The sequence below is a fragment of the Dasypus novemcinctus genome, chromosome 4 (genome assembly GCF_030445035.2).
Source record: "Dasypus novemcinctus isolate mDasNov1 chromosome 4, mDasNov1.1.hap2, whole genome shotgun sequence".
Classification (NCBI taxonomy): Eukaryota; Metazoa; Chordata; class Mammalia; order Cingulata; family Dasypodidae; genus Dasypus; species Dasypus novemcinctus.
In genome coordinates this window covers 58,145,897-58,172,947 of record NC_080676.1, presented here as the reverse complement: position 1 = coordinate 58,172,947, position 27,051 = coordinate 58,145,897, and the positions used below count along the sequence as shown (strand labels likewise).

The 27,051-nt window shown below is 39.9% G+C and overlaps 1 protein-coding gene across 4 annotated transcripts in view; it reads left to right on the top strand.

The window, feature by feature from the left end:
- Positions 1–27,051, top strand: part of MCF2L2 (MCF.2 cell line derived transforming sequence-like 2) — a 330,371-nt gene that overhangs the window by 52,147 nt on the left and 251,173 nt on the right. For all 4 annotated transcript variants that reach the window (XM_071214651.1, XM_058295404.2, XM_004464613.4 and 1 more), the window contains one exon: positions 4,932–5,015. In XM_071214651.1, coding sequence (XP_071070752.1) covers positions 4,932–5,015 — 84 coding nt within the window. The remainder of the gene's footprint in view (positions 1–4,931; positions 5,016–27,051) is intronic.

Here is a 27,051-nt window from a genome sequence, read left to right as displayed (position 1 = left end):
CCAGGAAGCACCAAAGCTGGCTGTGTCTGCAGTCACCGTCACACTCTGGGCCAGCTCCGAGTCTGGGCAGCTGGCCAGGTTGGGTCATGTGGCTTCTTTGCTGGGAAGTTTTCAAGGGTAATCATGTCACTCCCTGGCTGGGGAGGAGGGAGCAAACACTCTCAGCAAGACGTAGGCCAAAGGCAAACCATCTCATTTCTGTTCTTGGGAAAACAAGCCTTGACTTTTAGTTCTGTTCATTGGGTAATAACAGGAGGTCCCAGTGGGGGGAAGGCTGGGCAAACCTCCACAGGTTCCCACGATGTGAGCCACCCGTCAGCCTCTCGGGGTGGGTGGTCGAAGGCACTGCTCTTCTGGGCAGGGCTTGGGAGCCCCATCACTTATGGTTGAGGCTTGCCCTGTGGCGTTGTCTGCTCTGTCTCTTAGTAACCCTCTCCCCTGATCTGGGCAGCCACATGGTGATCACGGTGCAGGATCAGGCATAAATCTACTCAGGCAGCTTTCAATTACTCAGGTCAAAAGAGAACATGTTGTGGTTTATTCCGACTCCAGTTTCCCACTTTGGGCCACCATTTGTTCTCTGATTTCTATATCACAGAAGGGAATTAAGACTCCCCTTATTCTTCTTTCATACTTATTCTGGGAGAAGATATCATAGGCAAAAATGTTGATGAAGACAATGGACTGGATAAGGTTTCTGTTGTTGGTGGTTTTTGTTTTTTTTTAGGAGGTACCTGGGATTGATCGTACATGGGAAGCAGGTGCTCAGCCACTGAGCTACATCCACTCCCCTTGATAGAGTTTTGATGTGTCTATGGAAGTTACTGATCTTGGCTAGCCTTGGTATCTTTGATATTGTATGCACCCAAGCCAAAGACCTGATAAACACATGTAAGAAGGGAAATGGAATGTTTTATATGTGTTTATAAAATAATACGGGAAACGGACTTTGGCCCAGTGGTTAGGGCGTCCGTCTACCATATGGGAGGTCCGCGGTTCAAACCCCGGGCCTCCTTGACCCGTGTGGAGCTGGCCATGCGCAGTGCTGATGCGCGCAAGGAGTGCCGTGCCATGCAAGGGTGTCCCCCGCGTGCGGGAGCCCCACGCGCAAGGAGTGCGCCCGTGAGGAGAGCCGCCCAGCGTGAAAAGAAAGTGCAGCCTGCCCAGGAATGGCGCCGCCCACACTTCCCGTGCCGCTGACGACAACAGAAGCGGACAAAGAAACAAGACGCAGCAAATAGACACCAAGAACAGACAACCAGGGGAGGGGGGAAATTAAATAAATAAATAAATCTTAAAAAAAAAAATATATATATATATATAAAATAATAGGGCGTATTTGGCCAAGGTGATTAGAAAGGAAAGAGAAAATAAGAATTAAGTGATTTTTATGATGAAATGCCAGTGTCTCAACTATACTTTCTTATAGGGCTGGGTATGTTCTGGAGTGCTGCTGCAAAAAGAATTTGACTTTATTGTGCTTTCTTTCTATAAGGAGGGCAGGTTTTTATTTAAAAATCATCAGGCCCTGTTCATAACTTTTTACATTTGCATTGCTTTTGCTTTTTACAGTTTGCTAAGTGTGCCCACAGATGTTATCTAGTTTGATCATATCCACAAATATTTACTGAACTCCTGCCAAATGTGCTGCTCATTTTGGGGATTTTAGTCCTATGCTACAACCTGAGAAAGGCAGGCTGGAGCAAAGTACAAGGTGTGCTATCCACTTGGGTTTGGACATTTCTTGTCTTTCCTTGAAAGACCTTTAAATGCAATATTGATTGGATATATTTATCTTTTTTTCCCCCCAACTCTTTCTTTTTTCCTGCTTTCTCCTTTCCCCACCCTGGAAAATTAAACCTTTATTTCATAGTGCTTCCAAGGCCTCAGGGACTAATGGCTAACCCGAGTTCATTTTTTTTTGCTGCCAATCTCAAAAAGTTACTGAACTTCTTTGAGCATCTACTTAATTGCTTCTGAGCAATTTTTAAAAAGTCTGCTCTAGATAGTGTGCTGACAATCGACATATATGAAAGAAGTACTTGGTCTCTAGGGGTTTTGTGGGAATTTCCCCAAAAGCCCCCATGAAATGAGAGATAAGGTATTGCCCTTTATATTGGACTGCAATGTCAAGGATTCCCATTTTCATGCTTTTAAGTAAAATTGTAATGCTCTATAATTAGAAAACGGGTCAACTATATTGCGTGTGGCTTCTAGGGAGAGCCTGATATGGTCCCCCTGGAAATTATTTTCTCTCGGCGGTGTAGGTGATGTTCTTGGGACCCAGAAGTTCTTTGAAGTTACAGAAGTGTCTCATCAAAACCTCATCATATGATGAATGTACAACATTGTGATTATACTAAAAGGCACTGATTAGGCAAGTGGATGTGGCTCAAGTGATAAGGCCTCTGCCTACCATATGGGAGGACCCAGGTTCGATTCCTGGGGCACCCTGGTGAAAAAGAAGAAGAGAAAGCGTGCCTGTGGAGTGAGCTGAGTGCCCGCACAAGTGCCTGTGTGGCAAACCAAATGACTGTGTGGTAAGCCAGTGCCTGCATGGTGAGCCAGTGCCCACATGGTGAGCAAATGCCCACAAGGCAAGCTGAGTGCCTGTGCAGTGAGCCAGTGCCCACACAAGTGAGTCACGTAGCAAGATGATGACCAACAAAAGAGAGACAAAGGGGAGAGTGAAAGTGAAGTGCAGCAGAGACCAGGAACTGAGGTGGTGCAATTGACAGGGAACCTCTCTCCACATCAGAGGTCCCCAGGATCAAATCCCTGTGAATCCTAGAGGAGAAAGATGAGAAGACAAAAAGAGAAACAGGTAGAGAAGATCACATAGTGAATGGACACAGACAGTAAAAACAGCAGGGCAGGGGTGGGGGAAGGGGGAAATAAATCTAAAAAAAAAGAAACTGTTGATTATACACTTTGGATAGAATACTCAGGAGCAGCAGCTATATACAGTGGGGGAAGTATAGAGATATTGAGAGGTGAGGAATTTTCTTTGTTTGTTTGTCTTTTTTGTTTAGTAGTATTATCATTGAAACAATGAAAATGCTCTAATAATGATGGAAGTGATGAATGCACAACTGTGATTATAGTAAGTACCATTGATTGTACATTTTGGATGAATTGTGTGTTTATTAATATGTATCAATTAAATTGATTTGTTAAAAAAAAAACACAAACCCCACCTCATTCTAAATTCTTTGATAGAAAGACAGAGGTCTGAGTTCCCAGGCATTGCCTTCATCACCATTTTTATTTCCCATGTGCATTTTCTAGTTGCAATTCAGAGACTATTTGGATCTGCTTTTTTCTTTTATGCCTTTTCTGACAAAATCCAGGGAACGTGAAGAGAATGAGCTTTAAAAAAATAAGTCAAAATCAAAACCTGTGAACCAATGAACTAGATCACAGCCATGGTCCATCAGACCCACTAGAGGTCTCCAAGAGACCTACTTTGCTGTGAATGGCAGGAGCAAGCTCAAACTTAGGTCTCAGACATTTGAGATTCTTGGCTTGCTCTTTATCTCCCTCAAATTTATATGCTATTAAAGTTTTACTGTTTTGGTTTTGTTTCAGTCTTCATCCTCCATAATGTTAGCTAACATGGTAAACCAGAAACACATTAATCTCTAAATCAGGTGATCTGGGGCTACCCAGGCTCACACTTCCTTTGTGCAGAACCCATAGGCAAGTTCCTAATCTCTCTGGGTCTCAGTTTCTTCATTTAAAAAAATGAGGCAGGGTGGGGGATGGATGTTGGCTTAGCACATGTCTTTTGTTAATTTCAGAGTTTACATTTTACACTTTAACTTAAAACGTTTAATGTAATTTAAAGCACATCTCAAATATTGAAGTATAAAACAAGAAATTGCCCCTTTTAATCCTTTTTGTTCCTCTAGGTTCATCATCTCTTAAGTATACTCCCTCGGGCGTGAAATAATAATCAAGCCCTATTTTTGAGCATGCCCTTTCCCAGACCACTAGGAGACTGTACTCTGTCACCATGACTTAACAGGAAATTCCCATTAGTGACAGCAGGCAAGGCCTTTTGATTTATGCTTTATTCTAACAGGAGATTTAACTGCTATAGAAACAATAACTGGTTCTTTCTTTGAGATTCCCTGGGAAATAGCTAATTGAGGATAGTAACGTTTTAGGAAAGGAGAGCCTTCCTTTTCTCAGCCCAGACTAAGAGATTTCATTCAGTCCTCCTTTCTCTCTCTAATCCCCACTCCCCAAAGGAGTAGAAATGCAAATTATAGGATTCAAAGTCACTGGGTAGGGTTAGAGGTCATTCAGAGGGTAAGTTTGCGTTTGAAAGGTGGAATTTTTGCCTTGGAAATCTGTAACCTTTTATTCCACAAGGATGATCTTTAGCAAAATGGAGAGTGCCTCCTTGAACATGCTTGACAGAGCGAATAGGACCTGTGAAGTATTCTGGCAGGAATAAAAGAGAGAAAGAAAACAAGGAGGGGGGGGGGGAACCAAAGGAAGAAAGAGAGGGAGAAAGGGAAACAAAAATAAAAACGTCCTCCTCAGTCCCTGTATAACCCAGCTTGAGACGAGCTCTGGTAACTTATATTAGTTGTGTTTTAAAGTCCTTCTGCAGACCCAAAGGAGTAGACAACTTCCAGTGCTGGTAAAAAGACCCTCCAGCAAAGGCAGGGTTCTGTGAAGCGTAAACTTCAGCCTGTCCCTTGGTTGTTCTCTCCTGACGTTCTGGGAGGGCTGGAGAAATGTGCTTCCATGCAAAGTCTTCAAGCCACGCAAACCTCGATGGCCCCGCATCTCAGGACTCCGGTTCCCAAGAGCATAAGGCGCTCAGAACCGTATGTGAGAGGTCCTGGATTTTCCTAGTAGTGGGACTTTCTTTCTGTGATTTGCAAGGATTTAATCTAATTTGTATTTCATTTATGCAGATGAAATAATGCAGCAGGAAATCAGGCCCTTGGTGGCAGTGGATATAATAGAGCAACTTCACAGACAATTTGCCATTCTTTCAGGTAAGGGAAAAATTCATTTGTGTTTCCTGATTTTGTTGAATGGATCTGCTGGGAAGGCCTATACGCTCTCTCTCTCTCTTTTTTTAAGAGTTATTTTATTTATTTATTTCTCCCCACCCCCTCGTTGTTTGTACTTGCTTAGTCTGTTCATCTTCCTTGTTTCTTTAGGGAGCACTGGGAGCCGAATCTGAGACCTCCAATGGGGGAGAGGCGCCTAATCCCTTGAGCCACCTCCATTCCCTGCTTTGTTGTATCTCTCATTATGTTTTTCTTCTTGTGTCTCTTGTTGCATCATCTTGTTGTGTCATCTTGATGCATCTGCCCCTTGCGTCAGCTCCCTGTCTTCTTTAGGAGACACTGGAAACTGAACCAGGGACCTCCCATGTGTTAGGCAGAAGCCCAATTGCTTGAGCCACATCCACTTCCCCTATACTCTTGAATCCTGATAAGAAAACTATTTTCAAACCTCAGTTACCCCTTAAGCCTCAGCCTGGACTAGAATGATCTAAGACCCCCAGAGGAGTGTGGGATCTAATAGATGCCATTCCTTTTGCTGTTATGTGCAGTTTGATCTTTCCCAAGGGAATACATTTCTTCAAGGTTGTAAAGAACAGTTAAAAAGATTCTGAGAAAGCAAAAGGTGGTAACTACTGATATTAGCTCCCACCATTGCCACATTGTTCTTCCAAGATCCAACCTTAAGAGTTTTGGTTTTAAGGGTTCATGAGCACTGCTGAGGTTATTTGTTCTCTGAAGTATTTTTCTTTTTAATCTTAGTTCTCCAAAGGACTTAATGAATGGTCAGCCACTGGTAAATTTTAATATATTGATTACCATCACCTATTTGGTTGGAATGAAGAGAGGCTGATGCTAATAAAAGGCTGGAAAATTTCAGAGCTTAGGTACAACGCTGGCAATCAGGCACCACTAGAGTATTATTCTTTCTTATTCAATGAGCCAAGGATGACATGCCTTTAATTACCGAGACTGGGGGTATACAACAAACCCTAAATTATAGTTATACCAAACCTGGAAGCATGGTATAGAGAGGTTGGGAGTCCTGAGCTCATATCACAGAGTGATGAAGTTACTCTCTTCAACTTTCCATCTGTTCTGAAAATACTACAAAGCCAGTTGAGTCACATCACGGAGAAAATATGTTGTAGGCATACATTTTACTCTACAGCACTGAATGTAAATGATTTCATATTTCTTTTATTCCCCTAAGTCATATATAATCTGCTCCATCTCCATCCCACTTAGCCAGAGGGAAATGTAATTTCAGGTAGTCCTGGGATGCTTCTCGTTATCCCAGGAATGTACCCTGGGTGGGGCATCTTACACAATCCAGAACATTCTGGGAAGACATTCTGTTTTTTTCATCCATGTTGGTCTCTGCTCCTTTAGGCACTGAAAACTCTGTAAGTATGGGGTCTTTGTTTTCCTTCCTTCTGCCTGTATTGCGGAGGTTGAATGGAGAGATTAGGACATAGCAGATGCTCACCATGAAATAATCCAAGGCCCCGAACCTCCATCAGGCAGCCCATCCTTGTCCCTGGCTGGAGCATGAGGCAGCCTCCCGCGGGTGCAGTCTCAAGACTTCCTACAGTGAGCCTAGGCCTGTGCCAGACAAGAGGCCAGAGGGGATCCCAGAAACTCTGCTGTGACCATACGATACAGAAGGCTGGTAGGCCAAGGCGCATCGAGTCTGAGTGGATGATGGTGGGGTGTGCTGCATTTCCTACAGCCTTAGCCTCAAAGTCGAACCCTCAAAGTACCCTAGCATGCAAGATTACAGGAATGCTCACCTGGGGGAGGGTCCAGTGACTGGCTGATTTCTACATTTAATGATTCAAATTTATCCCTTTCAAGCTTTATTGATGTATTTCTATTTTTATTTCTTCAAGGCAGTACAGGAAAAATATAAGCTGATACCAGACAGCCCTAGATATGGAGTTAGATTCTACTTAATAGTTGTATAACCTTGAGCAGTTTACTTTTCTAAGCCTCAGTTTCCTTATTTGTATAATGCATCATGGTGATTTTTTTTTAATGCTCCCCACCCCCACCCCTTGTGGCATTTTTCTGTGTGCTGTCTGCTTTCTGTGTCCATTCGCTCTGTGTTCTTCTGTGTATTTATTTATTTTATTTCCCCTCCCCCCTTGTGGCTTGCTTGCTGTCTGTTCCGTGTCTTTTTGCTGTGCGTTCTTCTGTGTTTTTGCTTGTCTCCCTTTTTGCTATGTCACCTCGCTGAGTCGGCTCTCCGCAGCGCTTGCGGGCCGGCCAGCGCTCCACGGTGCTTGCGGGCCAGGCAGCTCTCTGCAGCATGTGGGCGAGCCTGCCTTCACGAGGAGGCCCGGGATGCGAACCCAGAGCCTCTCATTGGTAGACGGGAGCCCGGCTGATTGAGCCACAGCCACTTCCCCCATCATGGCGATTTTTCAGTTTAAATGACAATGCATGCAGAATGTTTAGTATTACAGCTGCCAGATTGTTAGTTTCCTTCTTTCTTTTTTCCCTAATAGATTTTTAAAAAAAAATTCAAGTCCTTTATATATTTTTTTTAAAGATTTATTTTATTATTATTTTATTTAATTCCCCCCCTCCCCCGGTTGTCTGTTCTCTGTGTCTATTTGCTGCGTCTTGTTTCTTTGTCCGCTTCTGTTGTCGTCAGCGGCACGGGAAGTGTGGGCGGCGCCATTCCTGGGCAGGCTGCACTTTCTTTCCCGCTGGGCGGCTCTCCTTATGGGTGCACTACTTGCGTGTGGGGCTCCCCTACGCGGGGGACACCCCTGCGTGGCACGGCACTCCTTGCGCGCATCAGCGCTGCACATGGGCCAGCTCCACACGGGTCAAGGAGGCCCGGGGTTTGAACCGCGGACCTCCCATGTGGTAGACGGACGCCCTAACCACGGGGCCAAGTCTGTTTCCCATCCCTAATAGATTTTGTATTCCCATAAAAGTACTTATTTTAGGGTTACATTATAAAGCATAGTTGTTGATAAAATACACTTTTTGTAAGGAGCTGAAACTATGCTCACAGTGAACATGGTGTAGAACGCTGCAGTTCAGTTAGTAGCAGAGGAAATTGTCACTCTTTAATCCAAAACCTACAACTGTGAAGACTAACACTGGACCAAGGCGCACCTCTGCTTTAGGAAAGGTACTGTGACCAGGGCAAAGATAGCTCTTTGGTTTCGGATCTTTTCTTACGTTTGACCTGCCTGCCAGAAGAGAGACCTGGTTTCTATGATCACATTCGGAGCACTGCAAGTCAGGAAGAGTAGCAGCCACCAGGGATTTCTCAGAGCTCTCTGTTTGGAATTAGCAGGCTTGCCTTTTGCCTTTATGAAAAACCCTTTTGCCTGGCAGAGGCAGCACATGTCAGCAGCGAGGCCGTTGTGGGTCCCTGTGTAGTTGTGGGTGTGCAGCGGAAATCTTTGTTTTAGGCCTTTGCCATGGCTGGGGCAGCTGAAGCACAGCCTCTGCTCTGAGTTGCAGCACTTTTCCTTACCCTGTTCCAGGCAAGCAACATGAAGGTTTCTCAGCTGCAGAAGTTTTGCAGATCCCACTGAGCCTCTGGAAATAGCCTGAGGCCCCATCAGTCAGGGAAGTTGTGAAGGAGAGGAGGGAGCCTTTTTCTTGGTGAGGACCTAGTTGCTGGCCTGCTGTGCTCAGGACTGGGTCCCAAAGGCTGGCGGGGGAGCAGAAGCTCCTGGCCTGAAGCCCGCACCGATGGCTTCATCCGGTGAGCGGCACCGCCAGCAGGTATCGGGGAGTGACTGCCCTGGGGCCTCTGGAGGCTCTGATTGGCAGACACCCGCTTGTTCCCAGGTAACTAGGGATAGTTCCAAATTCAGAATGTGGCTAGGAAACAGGAGAATAAAACGTTAGTATGGCAAATAACAAAAAACCCTCTTGGCTTTGGATTAAGATAATTCTGGATTTACATTCTAACACAATTAATAGGTTGCTCTGAACCTCAGGTTTCTCATCTGTAAAATGAGCTATTTTAAGGAAAGTGCTTAGCACAATATCTGACACCTGGTAGGCCCTTCATTTGTGTTAGATCCCATTCCTCATCTTGGGAGCAGTTGTGTACCATTTCCTCAGTTGTGCTTCTATTCTAGATCCCATTCTCTTTGCGGCTGCCAGCCTTCTCTTACGGCTTTCCTATAATGTCAGCACAAGTAATTCTAAGAAATGCTTCCCATGCTTTCAACAAATCAGCAGGGTAATTTTGCTACCAAGTCCCACCTCCAAAAAAAGTACAGAAAAAAAGAAAACTATGGACCATTCAGTTATGAATATTAACAATGACATCCTAAATAAAAATGTTTGCAAATAGAACTCAGAAACCAGAAAAGAAAGGTCGTTCTCTCTTGCACTATTAGTTTAATATTGGGATTTTTATTTGGTTTGCCTAAAAGACAAGCCACAACAGTGACCTGGTGTCTTAGTTTCCCAGGCTGCTATGGCAAATACCACACAACGGGTTGGCTTAATAGCAGGAATTTAATGGCTGTGGCTTCAGAGGCTGGAAGTTCAAAATTGAAGTGCCAGGAATCAGATAGGTACAGGGATGGTGCTCTGCTGGGTTTGTTTCCTCGGTGTGGCAGAGTAGACAGACACACCGAACTAGACTAGGAAGGTATTGCAGATTGAAAAATTTATGAATTCCAGAAAGAAGGATTATGTTTGTAAACTGGTCTCTTCTTCTGGGTGTGATGCCCTTTGATTGTATTAGAGTCAGCTGAGATGTCTTTGATTAAATTATGTTAAGATTAATGTCAGTAGGGCATGACTCAGGGTTGAGTCCCTGCCCCCTTGGTGGGCTCTATAAACAGACATTCACTCAAGAAGACACACAGAAGAAGATACATGAGAAAGAGAAAGAGAGCTTCATAGACAGGAGGGGAGAAAACTTTGATCCTGTGCCCCAGGGAGAGATGAGCCATTCACCTGATTGTTTGCAGCTGGAGAACAGAACAGCCTAGCAGCTAAGGCCCAAAAAACCAGGCAGACATCACCTGCCATTTTGCTTTAACTTGTAGCAACAGACTTTGGTGAGAAAGTATTTCTTATGGTATCTTCAGTTGGACTCTTTAGGGCCTTATAACTGTAAACTTTTACCCCAAATAAATATCCTTTAGAAAAGCCAAAAGATTTTTGGTACTTTGCATCAGCACCACTTTGGCTGACTAATACAGAAAGAAAAGAGGATTTATTTATTTATTGTATACAGAGATGTACAATCTCAAATCAGCTTCTCTGAGCTGCAGAAATTCTAATATTTTATACCACTGGGATGCTAATGAATAATTGGAGTAGAACTAGTCATTTATTAATGAAGGTTCCTTCATTAGTAAACATTAGGGGTTGAACATGGTGGGGTGGGTACCAAACCAGTCTGAGTTACAAGGTTATAATCATTATCAGAGATCAAAATTCTGGAATAGGAAAGAACAGAGTAGTGGTCAGTCACAGGGTCTTGCCTATGGATATCAAACAGGAGGGTGGAGGGGCTACACACAAGGGAGAGGCCAAGTTTTGCATAACCAAAAACAAGGATGAGACCCGTTCAGAATGACCATCGTAATAGCAGATCTAGGCTAAATGCAGTCAGTTCCAGCAATTTCAGGTATTAACCTTTTGTTAGTTTTTATAATATAACAGTATCGATATAATTCTTAACCCTTGGTCACAAAGGTTCAGTACAGCATCTCAATATTTCAAGTCTATGGGCCTTTCCAGTACTACACAAGGAAATGCTTGCTCAGTCTGTGGCGCTCGCTCTGGTGCTGGCTTGCTGTGGTCCTTGGGGTTCCTGCCTCCTGTCACAAGGTGGCCTCGCTCACCTTGTGTCTGCTCCGGTTTCAACTGACTTCCAGCTTCTGCTCCTCCCTGTGACTTTCTCTGACTTCTGGCTTCCACTTTTTTCTCTTTATAAGACCTGCAGTAATATGGATTAGGAACCACCCTGATTCAGTTGGGTGACACCTTAACGAAAATAACATTATCCAAAGGTCCTTCCCACCACAGGAATGCAGAACAAGATTAAGAACCCGCCTTGTGTCAGGGTACAGAATTCAGTCCAGAACGTCAGGGACGTCCCATGTGGAGAACTCTGTACCTGTCCTGCACCAGCCCACCCGGGGCACGTGATTTACAGCATTTTCTCCTAAGAGTGGGCAGTCGATTCTAACAACTTCAGCAAAAAAAACCGCACTTGAATGTTCCAGTATCTGTTTTAGGGAGTGTGCTCTTCCTTGGCTCATGGCTGAGGGACACCCTTGAGTCTAGTAGAGAGGGTTTACAAAACTACTGGAGGCTATATGAATGAAGCTGTTTCTGAGGCCATCTCACTGCCTTTTAGAGCTCCCTTTCCCATTCTTTTCATGGTAAGTTCTGGCTCTATCACTGGTAGTTGTGCAACTTTGACTAAGGGACTTACCTTCTTCAAGTATCTGTAAAAGGGAATAGTTAAGAGTTCCTGCTTCTGAGAGTTGGAAGGTAGGTCAGACTAAAAAATGCTGAGCATAGAGCCTGAAAGTTGAAATGATAAAGCCTGACTGTCGCTCTTGTTATGCGAGCTGGGAACATTCTGTGCTTCCTATTTGGGTGGTATTGAGGAAGCTACTTGATGCAGAAGAAGGGAAAACTTTTGGCCCACCTGGATGCCTGAAAGAGGTACCAGGAAAATAGCAGAATGGGAGGTTTTTAGGAAGCTCAAGATTCCTTCCTGCTGCCTTGCCTGCAGTGCAGCACTGGTGCAATTTCAGAGTTGAGGGCACATATGCAGAAGAGCTGGCAACTCAGATACTTGGGAAACGCTCTCCTTCTGAGGCCGCCTCTTCATCCTACCAGATGCTACAACCAGAAAAAAAATGGCATTTTGTCAACTTACTAGTAATTGGGTTTTACTCACTTTAACCACCTTGGTTCAGCAAAAACGGTATACTGAAATCTGTTTCAGTTCTGAAATGGGCTGCCTAGTTAGGCAACAAGTTTGAAAAATAAGTGATTGGAAAATGTTCCACTTTTTAAAGGAAATACTTCAGAGGCTTGTTGGTAGGGTTAAATGAGTTAAAATATGTCAAATGTGTAATTTTTATTATTTTGGCATTCCAGGGTTAGGTCAGAAAAAACTTTCCTGGGGAGAGTGGCCCAACTCCTCAACATATCTTTTCTTTTGGTTATACTTACTGGTGGCCCCTATTTAAGTGCCACCATCTGTTCTGGCTTGCCCAGCATGTTGCTGTTGTGGGAGGTAGATCACTTATCCCCTTGTACGTTTTCATCTTTACTTGTCAGTGAGTTAGAGGAGTGTTTACATGCTCCACTGAACAAACACAGTGCTGATTTGATTAGTGGTTTCAGTTATTAATCAGAGCAATTGTGAGTTTTACTTTTTAAGATTCTAGAGTTCACTTACATTTTCAAACCCAGTAAACAATGCAACAGGGTAAATGTAATAGAGATAAAAAAGGCTCTCAGCCAGACTTTCAGGAAGGTAGCATGCTATTCTATAAAAATAACTAGAGGACAGGCAGAAATGGCCTGGAAGAAAATCTTCTAGGGATTAAGACACCAGGCAAAGGCTGGACACTGCCCAGAAGAGAGAGGGACAAAGGAAAGGAATCTCGATGGCAAAACTGTGAGTTAAAATCAGCAGGTGTTGAATGACAACATGGAACACCACAACATATGTGTCATAGAGTTCCAAAAGGAGAAGAGAAGGGAAAATGGGCAGATAAAGTATTTGAGGAAATAACAGCCGAAAATTTTCTAACTCTCATGAAAGATACGAACTTACATGTCCCAGAAGCACAGCATATCCCAGACAGAATAAATGCAAATAGACCAACTCCAAGACATCCGCTACTCAGAATGTAAAACGTCAGCGATAAAGAGAAATATCTGAGAGCAGCAAGGATGAAGCAAACCATCACATACAAGGGATGCCCAGTAAGACTTAGGGCAGATTTCTTATCAGAAACCATGGAAGTGAGAAGACAGTGGTATGATACAATTAGGATACTGAAAGAGAAAAAATGCCAGCCAAGAATTCTTTATCCAGCAAAATTGTCCTTCATGTATAAAAATAAATATGCAATAGTCACAAACAAACAGAAACTGAGAGCTTGAAAAAAAGAATCCACCTTTGAAGGAAATATTAAAGGAAGCCTTGGATCCTGAAAGAAAAAGATAGAAGACATAGGCTTGGAGGAGAGTATAGAGGAAAGAATAGCAGAAAAGTTAACCAAAAGAGTAAAAAGACACAAAAATAATATACGACATAAGAAAACCATAGAATAAAATGGTGGAAATAAATATGCATTTACAATAATATCATTGAATGTGAATAGATTAAACACCCCAATCAAAAGATATAGGCTGACAGAATGGATTAAAAAAAACCATGAGTCATCCATATGCTGCTTACAAGAGAATTACTTTAGACCCAGGGATACAAAATGGCTGAAAGTGAAAGGTTGGAAAAAGATATTCCACACAAACAGTAACCAGAAAAGAGCAGGGATAGCTATCTAATGTCAGACAAAACAGACTTTAAATGCAAAATAGTTATAAGAGATACAGAAGGCTATTATACAGTACAATCCACCAGGAAGATATAACAGTCATAAGTATCTATGCACCTAACCAGTGGACTCCAAAATACATGAGGCAAACTCTGGCAAAATGAAGGGAGAAATAGACATCTCTACAGTAATTTTTTTTAATACTTTTTTTTAAAGATTTATTTTTTATTTATTTCTCTCCCCTTCTCTGCTGCCCCCCTGCTAGTTGTCTGCTTTCTGTGTCTATTTGCTGTGTGTCCTTCTGTGTCAACTTGTATTCTTGTCAGAGGCACTGGGAATTTGTGTCTTTTTGTTGTGTCATCTTGCTGTGTCAGCTCTCCATGTGTGTGGCACCACTCCTGGGCAGGCTGCACTTTTTTTTTGTGCTGGGTGGCTCTCCTTAAGGGGCACACTCCTTACGCATGGGGCTCCCCTACATGGGGGACATCCCTGTGTGGCATGGCACTCCTTGCGTGCATCAGCACTGCACATGGGCCAGCTCATCACACAAGTCAGGAGGCCCTGGATTTAAACCCTGGACCTCCCATGTGGTAGGAGGATGCTCTATCTGTTGAGCCAAATCCACTTCCTTCTCTACAATAATTATTGGAGACTTCAACACACCACTCACATCTTTAGGTAGAACAGCTAGAAGATCAACAGGGAAACAGAGGACTTGAACAATATGATAAACAAGTTAGGCCTAACAGACATATACAAAACATTGCACCCAAACTCAGTAGATTATACATTGTTCTCAAGTGCCCATGGATCTTTCTCCAGGATAGACCACATGTTTGGACACAATGCAGCCTCAATAAATACAGAAAGACTGAAATGATACAAAACACCTTCTCAGATCAGAATGGAATGAAACTGGAAATCAATAATGCACAGGAAAGAGGTAAATTTACCAATGTGTGGAGGACAAACAAAACACTCCTATATAATCAGTTGGTCAAAGAAGAAACTGCAAGTGAAATCAGTAAATATATTGAGACAAATGAAAATGAGAACACAGCTTATCAAAATTTATGGGATACAGTGAAGGCAGTCACGAGAGGAAAATTTATAGCCCTCAACACCTGTATAAAAAAAGAAGAAAGAGCTAAAATCAAAGATCTAACTGAACAACTAGAGAGTAATAATAAAGATTATAGTAGAAATAAATGAAACTGAGAAAAAAATAGAGAAAATCAACAAAACCAAAAACTGGTTCTTTGAGAAGATCAATAAAATTGATAAATCCCTAGCTAGTCTATCAAAGAAAAAAGAGTTGATGCAAATAAATACAATCGGAAGCAAAAGGGGGGAAGTTATGACTAACCCCACAGAAATAAAAAGAATTATAAGAGGATATTATGAGACACTGTATGCCAACAAGCTAGACAACTTAATGAAATGGACAAATTCCTAGAAATGCACAAACAACCTACACTGACTCTATAAGAAATACAAGAACTTAACGAACCAATCGCATTTCAAGAGATTGACTCCATCATCAAAAATCTCCCAACGAAGAAGAGTTCAGGACCAGATTGCTTCACAGATGAATTCTACCAATATTTCAAAAAGAAATAACACCAATCTTGTTTAAACTCTTCCAACATAGTGAAGAGGAGGGAAAATTACCCATTTTATGAAGCCAACATCAATGTAATACCAAACCAGGTAAATGCAATACAAGAAAAGAAAATTACAGACCAATCTCTAATGAACATAGGTGAAAAAGTTTTCAACAAAATACTTGTAAACCAAAACCAACAGCATATCAAAAGAATTATGCATCATGACCAAGTGGGATTTATTCCTTGTATGCAAGGCTGGTTCAACATAAGAAAATCAATCAACATAGTATACCACATTAACGAATTGAAGGAAAAAAAACCGTGATCACCTCAATTGATGCAGAAACAGCATTTGACCAAACCCAGAACACTTTCTTGATAAAAAGACTTTGAAAGAGGAATAGAAGGAAAATTTCTCAATGTGACAAATGACATATATGAAAACCCACAGCCAACATTGTACTCAATCAGGAAAGGTTGAAAGCTTTCCCTCTATGATCAGGAACAAGACAAGGATGCCCACTGTCACCATGTTATTCAACATTGTACTAGAAATTCTACCTAGAGCAATTAGACAAGAAAAAGAAATAAAAGGCATCCGAATAGGAAAAGAGTAAGTAAGATTCTCACTAGTTGCAGATGACATGATCCTATGTTTAGAAAATTCTGAAATGTCTAAGACAAAGCTACTTGCACTAATAAATGAGTTCAGCAAAGAGGCAGGATACAAGATCAACACACAAAACTCAGTAATGTTTTTGTACACTAGTATTGAACAATTTGAGGAGGAAATCAGGGGAAAAATTCCATTTACAATAGCAACAAATAAACTCAAATACAATAACAACAAATAGATTCTAATACCTAGGAATCAATTTAAGCAAAGAAATACAGGACGTATATACAGAAAAATACAAAACAATGCCAAAAGAAATCAATGAAGACATACATAAATGGAAAGACATTCCATGTTCATGGATTGGAAGAATAAATATCATGAAGATGTCAATCCTGCCCAAACTGATAAATAGATTCAATGCAATACCAATCAAAATTCCAACAGCCTACTTTACAGAAATAGAAAAGGCAATTACCAATTTCGTTTGCGAGGGAAAGTGCACCTGAATAGCCAAAAGCATTCTGAAAAAGAAGAGAGAAACGGGGGGAATTTCACTGCCTGACCTTGAAACATACTACAAATTACAGTGGTCAAAATAGCATGGTGCTGGCATAAAGATAGGTACATGAATCAGTGGAGTAGAATAGAGTCCAGAAATAAGCCCTAAACTCTATGGTCAACAGTGTTTGACAATCTAGTTTTTGACAAACCTGCCAAGTCCATGTTAATGGCACAAAACTGTCTCTTCAATAAATGGTGCTGAGAGAACTGGTTATCTATAACCAAAAGAATGAATGAGGACCCATATGTCACTCCCTATACAAGAATCAACTCAAAATGGATCAAAGACCTAGATATAAAAGCAAGGATCATAAAATTACTAGAAGAAAAATGCAGGGAAACATCTTCAAGACCTTGTGGTAGGTGGTGGTTTCTTGGACCTTATACCCAAAGCACATGCAAACAAAAGAAAAGCTAGGAAAATGGGGCTCCTCAAAATTAAACACTTTTGTACCTCACAGAACTTTGTCAAAAGGGTGAAAAGGAAGTTGAATCAATGGTAAAAAAATATTTGGAAATCACATGTCTGATAAGGGTTTAATATCCAGGATATTTAGAGAGATGTTATAACTCAACAGTAAAAAGACAAATGACCTGATTAAAAAATGAGCAAAAGACTTGAATAGACATTTGTCCAAAGAAGAAATACAAATGGCAAAAAAAACACACAAAAAACCCCACAACACATGAAAAAATGTTCGACATCGCTAATGATTAGGAAATGCAAATCAAAACTACAATGAGATATCATTTCACACCTATCAGAATGACCACTATTAAAAAGACAGAGAACTACAAGTTTTGGAAAGGATTTGGAGAGAGAGGAATGCTTAATCATTGTTGATGGGAGTGTAAAATGGTATATCCACTGTAGGACTGTTTGGCAGTTCCTAAAGAAGTTGAATATAGACTTGCCATGTGATCTGGCAGTACCATTACTAGGTATCTAACCAGAAGAACTGAGAGCAGAGACACGAACAGATGTCTGCACACTGATGTTCATAGAGGCATTATTCACAATTGCCATTGGATAATGGCAACAACCCAGCTGTCCATAAACCAATAAATGGATAAACAAGCTATGGTGTATTCACAAGATGGCATATTATGTAGGTGTAAGAAGAAATGAAGTTATGAAGCATATGACAACATGGATGAACTTGGAGGACATTATGTTGACTGAAGGAAGGCAGACACAAAAGGAAAAATATTGTATTATTGTGCCACTATGAACTAAATATATTGTGTAACATTGTATGAGTCTACTTATATAAAATGTAAATATAAATCAATTTATGATGATGAAATTTGAGTAGTGGTAATGTAGGGCTGGGGAAGGTAGGCTAAGGGGTATGGAGTTTTTCTTTTTGGAGTAATGAAATTGTTCTAAAATTTTTTGTGATTATGAATGCAGAACTTTGTGATTATACTAAAAGCCATTGAGTATGCACTTTAGATAGATTGTATGGTATATGCATATATCTCAATAAAACTGCTTAATAAATAAATAAATAATTGTGCAAGAAAGCCAGAAATAACATCTATGAATAGCAAGGAAACCATAGAGAGATTGAGAGGTGAAGAATTTTCTTGTTTGTCTGTTTTTTTGTTTATTATTGTTATTGAAATAATTAGAATGCTCTAATAATGATTGAAGTGATGAATGTACAACTCTGTGATTATACCAAGTACCATTGAATGTACACTATTTCTGAGTTGTATCCTTTTTAAATATGTATCAGTAAAATTGATTTGTTTTATTGTTTTTTCCCAATTAAAGTAGTTTATTTTTTTACAATATGTAGTTTTTAAAAAAAATGTATCAATAAAATTGATTTGTTTTAATCAATTTTATTGATACATATTTTTTTTAAAAACTACATATTTTTTAAAAATAAACTACTTTAATTGGGGAAAAATACAATGGAGGCCAAAAAGTAGGATAACATATTCAAAGTCCTGAAGGGGAAAAAAAGAAAAGGAAAAAAAAGTTGTCAATCAAGAGACCTATTTCTAGCAAATTTATCTTCCAAAAACAAGGGCTAATAGTTAGAAGTTATAGTCTGTTGTTGTTCTATCATAATCTGTAAAAAATGTTCCACAACAATGTAATGTGTTGCTGGAGGGGTGTTGTATGGGAATTCTGCACAGTGAGCATGATTGTTTTGTAAGCTTACAACTTCTCTAATAATATATATTATTATTCCCGAAGCATTGAGTTCACACAACTGCATAACAAAGAGGGACTTTCCTTTATTTAGATTAAAAAAACAGTAACTGCCTCCAGCCAACTAAGGCCAAAAAAGAAATTTTCAGCCATGATATTAGGGGAGCATTCGGAAGTGAAGGAAAAGTTGAACCAGCAGGCCTTGGGAAGGATAGAACCAGTAGCTCTGGGAATCTTATTAGCATGAATGAATGGAGGGCAGGAGTGAGGCATTGTTCAGAGCACTGTCATTAGAATAAATCAGCTCAAGCCATTTTCTGCCCTAGTCACAGGAAATTTAGTCTGGTTGGTCTAGCTTGGTCAAGGAATTCCCTCCAACCCCCTGCCCTCACCTGCCCCGCTTCCCTTCTTCCCCTCTCCCTTTCTCCCAGGAGAAGTCACAGCACCTAGAGTGATGGTCCCAACAAAACTCCTGGCAATGGGGGAAGGTAAATTCCTCAAAGAAGAACGGGGGTGCTCTTACCTAATGGAGGAGGAGATAATGTTCCTGAGCAAATGGGCTCTCTTACCCGATGTGCAGAAGTCAAGGCCATGGCACTGGGATTTTTTTTTTTAATGTATTGAAGTATGTCACTCATACAGAAACATAAACAGTAAGTATATAGTAATAGTTGTGAACTTACAAAACAAACACACATAAAATCGCACAGGGCTCTCATACCTAAACCTACCACCAATACCTTTGATTGTTGTGAAACATTTTTAACTAATGAAAGAGCATCTTCAAAATATTACTATATTTGGTGTATTTTTCCCCCAACCCACCCTATTATAATATTATTATTTGTATCATTTGTACATGTACATACATAAACTGTAAGTGAACAGTAAAAGTTGTGAATTTACAAAGCAAACATGATAACTTCATGCAGGGGTCCCATGCATAAACCCACCATCAACACCGTATGTTGTTGTGAGAGATTTGTTACAAATTATGGAAGAACATTGTCAAGATCTTATTACTAACTATAGTCCATATCTTACATTTGGTGCATTTTCCCTCCAACCCACCGTATTATTATTTAAAAAATATATATTTTCATTATAGAAGTTGTGAACTTACAAAACAATCATGCACGTGTGCAGAATTCCCATATAACACCTCTCCATAAACACACCACACTGTGGTGGAATAGTTGTTACAGATTATGAGATACTATCATAAGACTATTACCACTAACCATGGTCCATAGCATACATTTAGCATACTTTTTCCATACTCACCCATTACCAACACAGTACCTCTTTGGCATAGATGAATGAATATTACGGTATTGTTGTTAACCATAGTCCATAACATACATCTGCTCTAGCTCACAAAGGACACTCTTGCATCTGTACCATCAACCACAATTCTCATCCATCTCTGGGTTTACTATGTTATTCAGCCCATAGATTATTCTCTAGCTTTCTTTCAAGTGACATTTACATCCCTAGACTACCCTTGCCAGCCACATTCCCATTTATAAACCAGCTGTTACTCATGATAATGTGATACCATCAACTTGATATATTTCCACACTTTTACGTAAAGTTAATTAAAACTTCTGTATACATTGAGCATCAGTAGTCCATCTCAATCCTCCTCTTATCTCATTTAAGATTCTACCACCTACCACCAGGTCTTGAAGATATTTTCCTACATTTTCTTCTAGGAGATTTATGGTTCTTGCTTTTTATATTTAGGTCTTTGATCCATTTTGAGTTAATTTTTGTATAAGGTGTGAGATAGGGGTCCCTTTTCCTTCTTTTGGCTATGGATATCCAGTTCTCCCAGCACCATGTGTTGAATGGACTGTTCTGCCCAAGCTGGGTGGGTTTGACAGGCTCGCCAAAAATCACTTGAGCATAGACGTGAGGGTCTGTTTCTGAACCATTAGTTCGGTTCCATTGGTCTACGTGTCTGTCTTTATGCCAATACCATGCTGTTTTAGCTAGGTGATATGATTTAAAGTCCAGAAGTGAGAGTCCTCCAACTTCACTTTTCTTTTTTAAGATGTTTCTGTCTATTTAGGAGCCCTTACCCTTCCCAATAAATTTGATAATTGTGTTTTACATTTATTTTTAAAATGCTGGTGGAATTTTTATTGGGATTGCATTGAATCTGTGTATCAATTTAGGTAGAATTGACATCTTAATGATATTTAGTCTTCCAATCTATGAGCATGGAGTCTTCTACCAATTATTTATGTCTTTTTTGATTTCTTTTAATAATGCATTGTAGTTTTCTGAATACAAGTGCTTTACATTCTTGGGTAAATTTATTCCTAAATATTTGATTCTTTTAGTTGCCATTGTAAATGGATTTTTTTCCCACTGACTTCCTCATCAGATTGTGCATTACTAGTCTTTTAATGTCTGTTTCAAAGTCTATTTCATCTAATATAAGTATAACTACTCCAGCTTTTTTTTTTTTAGTTACTCCATGCGTGGAATATCTTTTTCCAGCCTTTCACTTTCAATCTATTGGTATCCTTGGGTCTAAGGTGAGCTCTTGCAGACAGGATATAGATGCTCATATTTTCTTATCCATTCTGCCAGTCTGTCTTTTGGTTGGGTAGTTTAATCCAATAACATTCAATGTTATTACTATAAAGGCAGTTCTTTTTTTTAACTTTATTTTGTACATTTAATAATTGAAAATATAAACAATAATTTAAAAATAAGAAGAAAACACAGTTGAATAAAGATACATTTCTTAATTAAATATACTGAATACATTAAAAAATTTTTAATCATACAATTTGTTACACAATATATTTGGTTCATAGTAACACAATCATACAGTATTTGTCCTTTTGTGTCTGGCTTTCTTCAGTCAGCATAATGTCCTCCAGGTTCATCCATATTGTCATATGCTTTATGACTTCATTTCTTCTTACAGCTGAATAATATTCCATTATGTGACTACACCACAGTTCGTTTATCAACTCATTGATTGATGGACAGTGGTTGTTTCCAGTTTTTGGCAATCACTATGATGTCCATTTGTGTCACTGCTTTCAGTTCCTCTGGACATATACCCAGTAGTGGTATTGCAGGGTCACATGGCAAGTCTTTATTCAACTTCTTTAGGAACTTCCAAACAGTCCTCCTCGGTGGCTGTAACAGTCTGCATTCCCATCAACAGTGAATAAGTGTTCCTCTCTCTCCACATCCTCTCCAAAACTTGTAGTTCTCTGTCTTTTTCATAGTGGCCATTCTGATAGGTTGAAGAGGTGTGAAATGATATCTCATTGTAGTTTTGATTTGCATTTCCCTAATCATTAGTGATGTTGAGCATTTTTTTCATGTGGTGTTTTTTTTTTTTTTTGCCATTTGTTTTTATTCTTTGGACAAATGTCTATTCAAGTCTTTTGCCCATTTTTTAGTTGGGTCGTTTGTCTTTTTACTGTTGAATCATAGCATCTCTTTATATATCCTGGATATTAAACCCTTACCAGACATATGATTTCCAAATATTTTCTCCCATTGAGTTGGCTACCTTTTCACCCTTTTGACAAAGTCCTGTAAGGAGCAAAAGTGTTTAATTTTGAGAGATCCCATTTATCTATTTTTCCTTTTGTTGCATGTGTTTTGGGTATAAGGTCCAAGAAACCACCACCTACCACAAGGTCATGAAGATGCTTCCCTACATTTTCTTCTAGTAGTTTTATGGTCCTGGCTTTTATATTTAGGTCTTTGATCCATTTTGAGTAGATTCTTGTATAGGGAGTGAGATAGGGGTCCTTTTTCATTCTTTTGGTTATAGATATCCAGTTCTCCCAGCACCCTTTACTGAAGAAACAGTTTTGTTCCGTTAACAAAGACTTGGTACATTTGTCAAAAATCAGTTGACTGTGTAGGTGAGGTTTTTTTTTCTGGATTCTCAATTCTATTCCAATGATCGATGTGTTTATCTTTATGCCAGTACCATGCTGTTTTGTTTTTTTTTTGAAGACTTATTTTTATTTATTTCTCTCTCCCTCCTTCCTGTTTTCTGCTCTCTCTGTCTATTCACTGTATGTTCTTCTGTGTCTGCTTGCTTTCTTGGCAGAACTGGGAATCTGTATCTCTTTTTGTTGCATCATCTTGCTGCGTCAGCTCTGTGTGTGTGTGGTGCTACTCCTGGACGGGCTGTGCTATTTTCACACAGAGAGGCTCTCCTTGCAGGGTGCACTCCTTGTGTGTGTGTGGCTCCCCTATGCAAGGGACACCCCTGCGTGTCAGGGCACTCCTTGCACTCAGCAGCATTGCATGTGGGCCAGGTCCCCACACGGGCCAGGAGGCCCTGGGTTCGAACTCAGGACCTCCTATAATGGTAGGTGGACACTCTCTCAGTTGAGCCACATTTGCTTCCCGAGTACCATGCTGTTTTGACCACTGTAGCTTTGTAATATGTTTCAAGGTCAGGCAGTGAAATTCCTCCCACGTTGCTCTTCTTTTTTAGAATGCTTTTGGCTTTTTGGGTGCACGTTCCCCTCCAAATGAATTTGGTAATTGCCTTTTCTAATTCTGTAAAGTAGGCTGTTGGAATTTTGGTTGGTATTTCATTGAATCTATAAATCAGTTTGGATAAGATTGACATCTTCACGATATTTATTCTTCCAATCCATGAACATGGAATGTCTTCCATTTGCTTAGGTCTTTTAAAAATTTCTTTTGGCATTGATTTGTAGTTTTCTGCATATAGGTCCTGTACTTCTTTGGTTAAGTTAATTCCTAGGTATTTGAGTTTTTTATTGCTAGTGTAAATGGAATTTTTCCCCTGATTTCTTCCTTAGATTGTTCAGTACTAATGTACAAAAACAATTTTGCATGTTCATCTTGTATCCTGCTACTTTGCTGAACTCATTTATTAGCTCAAGTAGATTTGTTGTGGATACCTCAGAATTTTCTAAGTACAGAATCATGTCATCTGCAAATAGTGAGAGTTTTACTCCCTTTTTCCCTATTTGGGTGCCTTTACTTTTTTTCTTGTCTAATTGCCCTAGCTAAACTTCTAGTACATTACTGAATAACAGTGGTGACAGTGGGCATGCCTTGTCTTGTTCCAGATCTTAGAGGGAAAGCTTTCAACTTTTCCCCATTGAGAACAATGTTGACTGTGGGGTTTTCATATAAGCTTTATCATATTGAGGAATTTTTCCTTCTATTCTTATCTTTTGTAGTGTTTTAACAAGTAAGAATTCAGGATTTTGTCAAATGCCTTTTCTGCATTAATTAAGACGATCATGTGTTTTTTCCCCCTTTAATTGTTCATGTGGTGTTTTAGGTTGATTGACTTTTTAATTTTGAACCAGCCTTGCGTACGAGGAATAAATTCCACTTGATTGAGATGCATAATCCTTTTGATATGCTGTTGGATTCGGTTTGCAAGTATTTTGTTGAGAATTTTCTCATCTATGCTCATTAGAGAGATTAGTCTGTAATTTTATTTTCTTGTAGAGCCTTTATCTGGCTTTGGTATTAGGGTGATGTTGACTTCATAAAATGTGCTGGATAATTTTCCCTCCTCTTCAATTTTTTGGAAGAGTTTAAATGAAATTGGTGTTAATTCTTTTCAAAATGCCTGGTAGAATTCACCTGTGAAGCCATCTGGTCCTGGAGTTTTCTTTGCTGGGAGAGTTTTGATGATGGATTCAATGTCTGTAAATGTGATTAGTTTGTGATGTTCTTGTATTTCTTTTACTGTCAATGTAGGTTGTTTGTGCATTTCTTGGAATTTGTCCATTACATCTAGGTTGTCTAGTTTTTTGGCATTCAGTTCCTCATAATAACCTCTAATGATCCTTTTTATTTCTGTGGGGTTAGTCACAACTTCTTTTCATTTCTGATTGTATTTATTTGTATCTTCTCTCTTTTTTTCTTTGTAAATCTAGCTAGGAGTTTGTCAATTTTATTGATCTTCTCAAAGAACCTTTTTTTGGTTTTGTTGATTTTCTCTATTGTTTTTTTGTTCTCAATTTCATTTATTTCTGCTCTAATATTTATTATTTATTTCCTTCTGCAAGCTTTGGGATTAGTTTGCTGCTCTCTTTCTAGTTTCTCTAGCTGTTCAGTTAGATCTTTGAGTTTAGGTCTTCTTCTTCTTTTTTTTTTTTTTAAGATTTATTTATTTCTCTCCCCTCCTTGCCTCCACCCCCCCATCTGTTCTCTGTGTCTATTTGCTGTGTCATCTTTGTCCGCTTCTGTTGTTGTCAGTGGCACAGGAATCTGTGTTTCTTTTTGTTGCGTTATCTTGTTGTGTCAGTTCTCCGTGTGTGCGGCACCATTCCTGGGCAGGCTGCACTTTCTTTCGCGCTGGGTGGCTCTCCTTATGGGTGCACTCCTTGTGCGTGGGGCTCCCCTACGTGGGGGACACCCCTGTGTGGCAGGACACTCCTTGCACGCATCAGCACTGTGCGTGGGCCAGCTCCACACGGGTCAAGGAGGCCCAGGGTTTGAACCGCAGACCTCCCATGTGGTAGACGGACGCCCTAACCACTGGGCCAAGTCCGCCACCTTTCTTCTTTTTTAATATAGGTGTTGGGGGCTATAAATTTCCCTCTCAAGATTGCCTTCACTGTATCTCATAAGTTTTGATGTTGTGTTCTCATTTTCATTTGTCTCAATATATTTACTGATTCCACTTGCAATTTCTTCTTTGACCAACTGATTATTTAGGAGTGTGTTGTTCAGCCGCCACACATTGGCAAGTTTACTTTTTTCCTGTCTATTATTGATTTCATACCATTTTGATCTGAGAAGGTGCTTTGTATAATTTCAGTCTTTTTATGTTTATTGAGAGCTGCATTGTGCCCTAACATGTGGTCTATCCTAGAGAAAGATCCATGGGAACATGAGAAGAATGTATAACCTGTTGAGTTTGGATGTAGCATTCTGTTTATGCCTGTTAGGTCTAACTTGTATATCATATGGTTCAATTCTGTTTCCTTGTTGTTCTTCTGTCTAGCTATTCTATCTAATGATATGAGTGGGGTGTTGAAGTCTCCAATTATTGTAGATATGTCTATTTTTCTCAGTGTTTGTTTCATGTATTTTGGGGCACCCTGGTGAGGTGCATAGATATTTATGACTGTTATATCTTCCTGGTAGATTATCCCTTTTATTAATATATAATGGCCTTCTGCATCACTTATAATTTTTTTGCATTTAAAATCTGTTTTGTATAATATTAGATAGCTATCCCTGCTCTCTTTTGGTTATTATTTGCATGGAGTATCTTTTTCCAACATTTCACTTTCAGCCGTTTTGTATCCCTGGGTCTAAGGTGAATTTTCATAAGCAACGTTTGGATGGCTCATGTTTTTTAATCCATTCTGTCAGCCTTTATCTCTTGAATAGGGAGTTTAATCCATTCACATTTAATGGTATTACTGTAAATGCATTATTTACTTCTACCATTTTATTCTTTGGTTTTCATATGTCATATCATATTTATTTTATTTTTTTAAAAGATTTGTTTATTTATTTTTTAATTTCTCTCCCCTTCTCTCCCCATTGTGGGCTCTCTGTGTCCATTCACTGTATGTTCTTCTGTGTCCACTTGCATTCTTGTTATGCAGCACTGGGAAACTGTGTCATTTTTTTTTGTTGTTGTGTCATCTTGCTACATCAGCTCTCCATGTGTGTGGTGCCACTCCTGGGCAGGCTGCATTTTTTTCACACAGGGCAGTTCTCCTTCAGGGTACACTCCTTGCATGTGGGACACCCCTATGCAGGGGACACCCCTGCGTGGTATGGCACTCCTTGCATGTGGCAGTACTGCACATGGGCTAGCTTACCACACAGGTCAGGAGGCCCTGGGTTTGAACTCTGGACCTCCTATATGGTAGACGGATGCTCTATTAGTTGAGCCACAACTGTTTCCCACATATCATATTTAAAAACATTATTTACTTCCGCCATTTTGTTCTTTCCTTTTCATATGTCATATCATATTGTTGTCTGTCTTTTTACTCTTTTGTTTATCCATTCTCTATTCTTTCTTCTATACTCTCCTCCAGGCCTGTCTGTCTTTTTTCTTTCAGGTTCTAAGGCTTCCTTTAATATTTTCTGCACAGGTGGATTCTCTTTTGCAAACTCTCTTAGTTTCTGTTTGCTTGTGAATGTTTTACACTCACTTTCATATTTGAAGGACAATTTTGCTGGATAAATAATTCTTGACTGGCAGTTTTTCTCTTTCAGTGTCCTAATTGTATTGTACCACTGTCTTCTCATCTCCCTGGTTTCCGAAGAGAAGTCTGAGTTAATATGTCATGGTTTGCTTTTCCCTTGCTGCTCTGAGAATTTTCTTTATCTTTGACATTTGACATTCTGAGTAGTATGTATCTTGGAGTAGGTCTATTCAAATTTATTCTGCCTGGGGTGTGAGGTGCTTCTTGAACGTGTACGTACCTTTCTTTCATGAGAGTTGGGAAATTTTCAGCTATAATTTCCTCAAATTCTCTTTTAGCTCCTTTCCCCTTCTCTTCTTCTCTGGAACTCTCATTGTGTT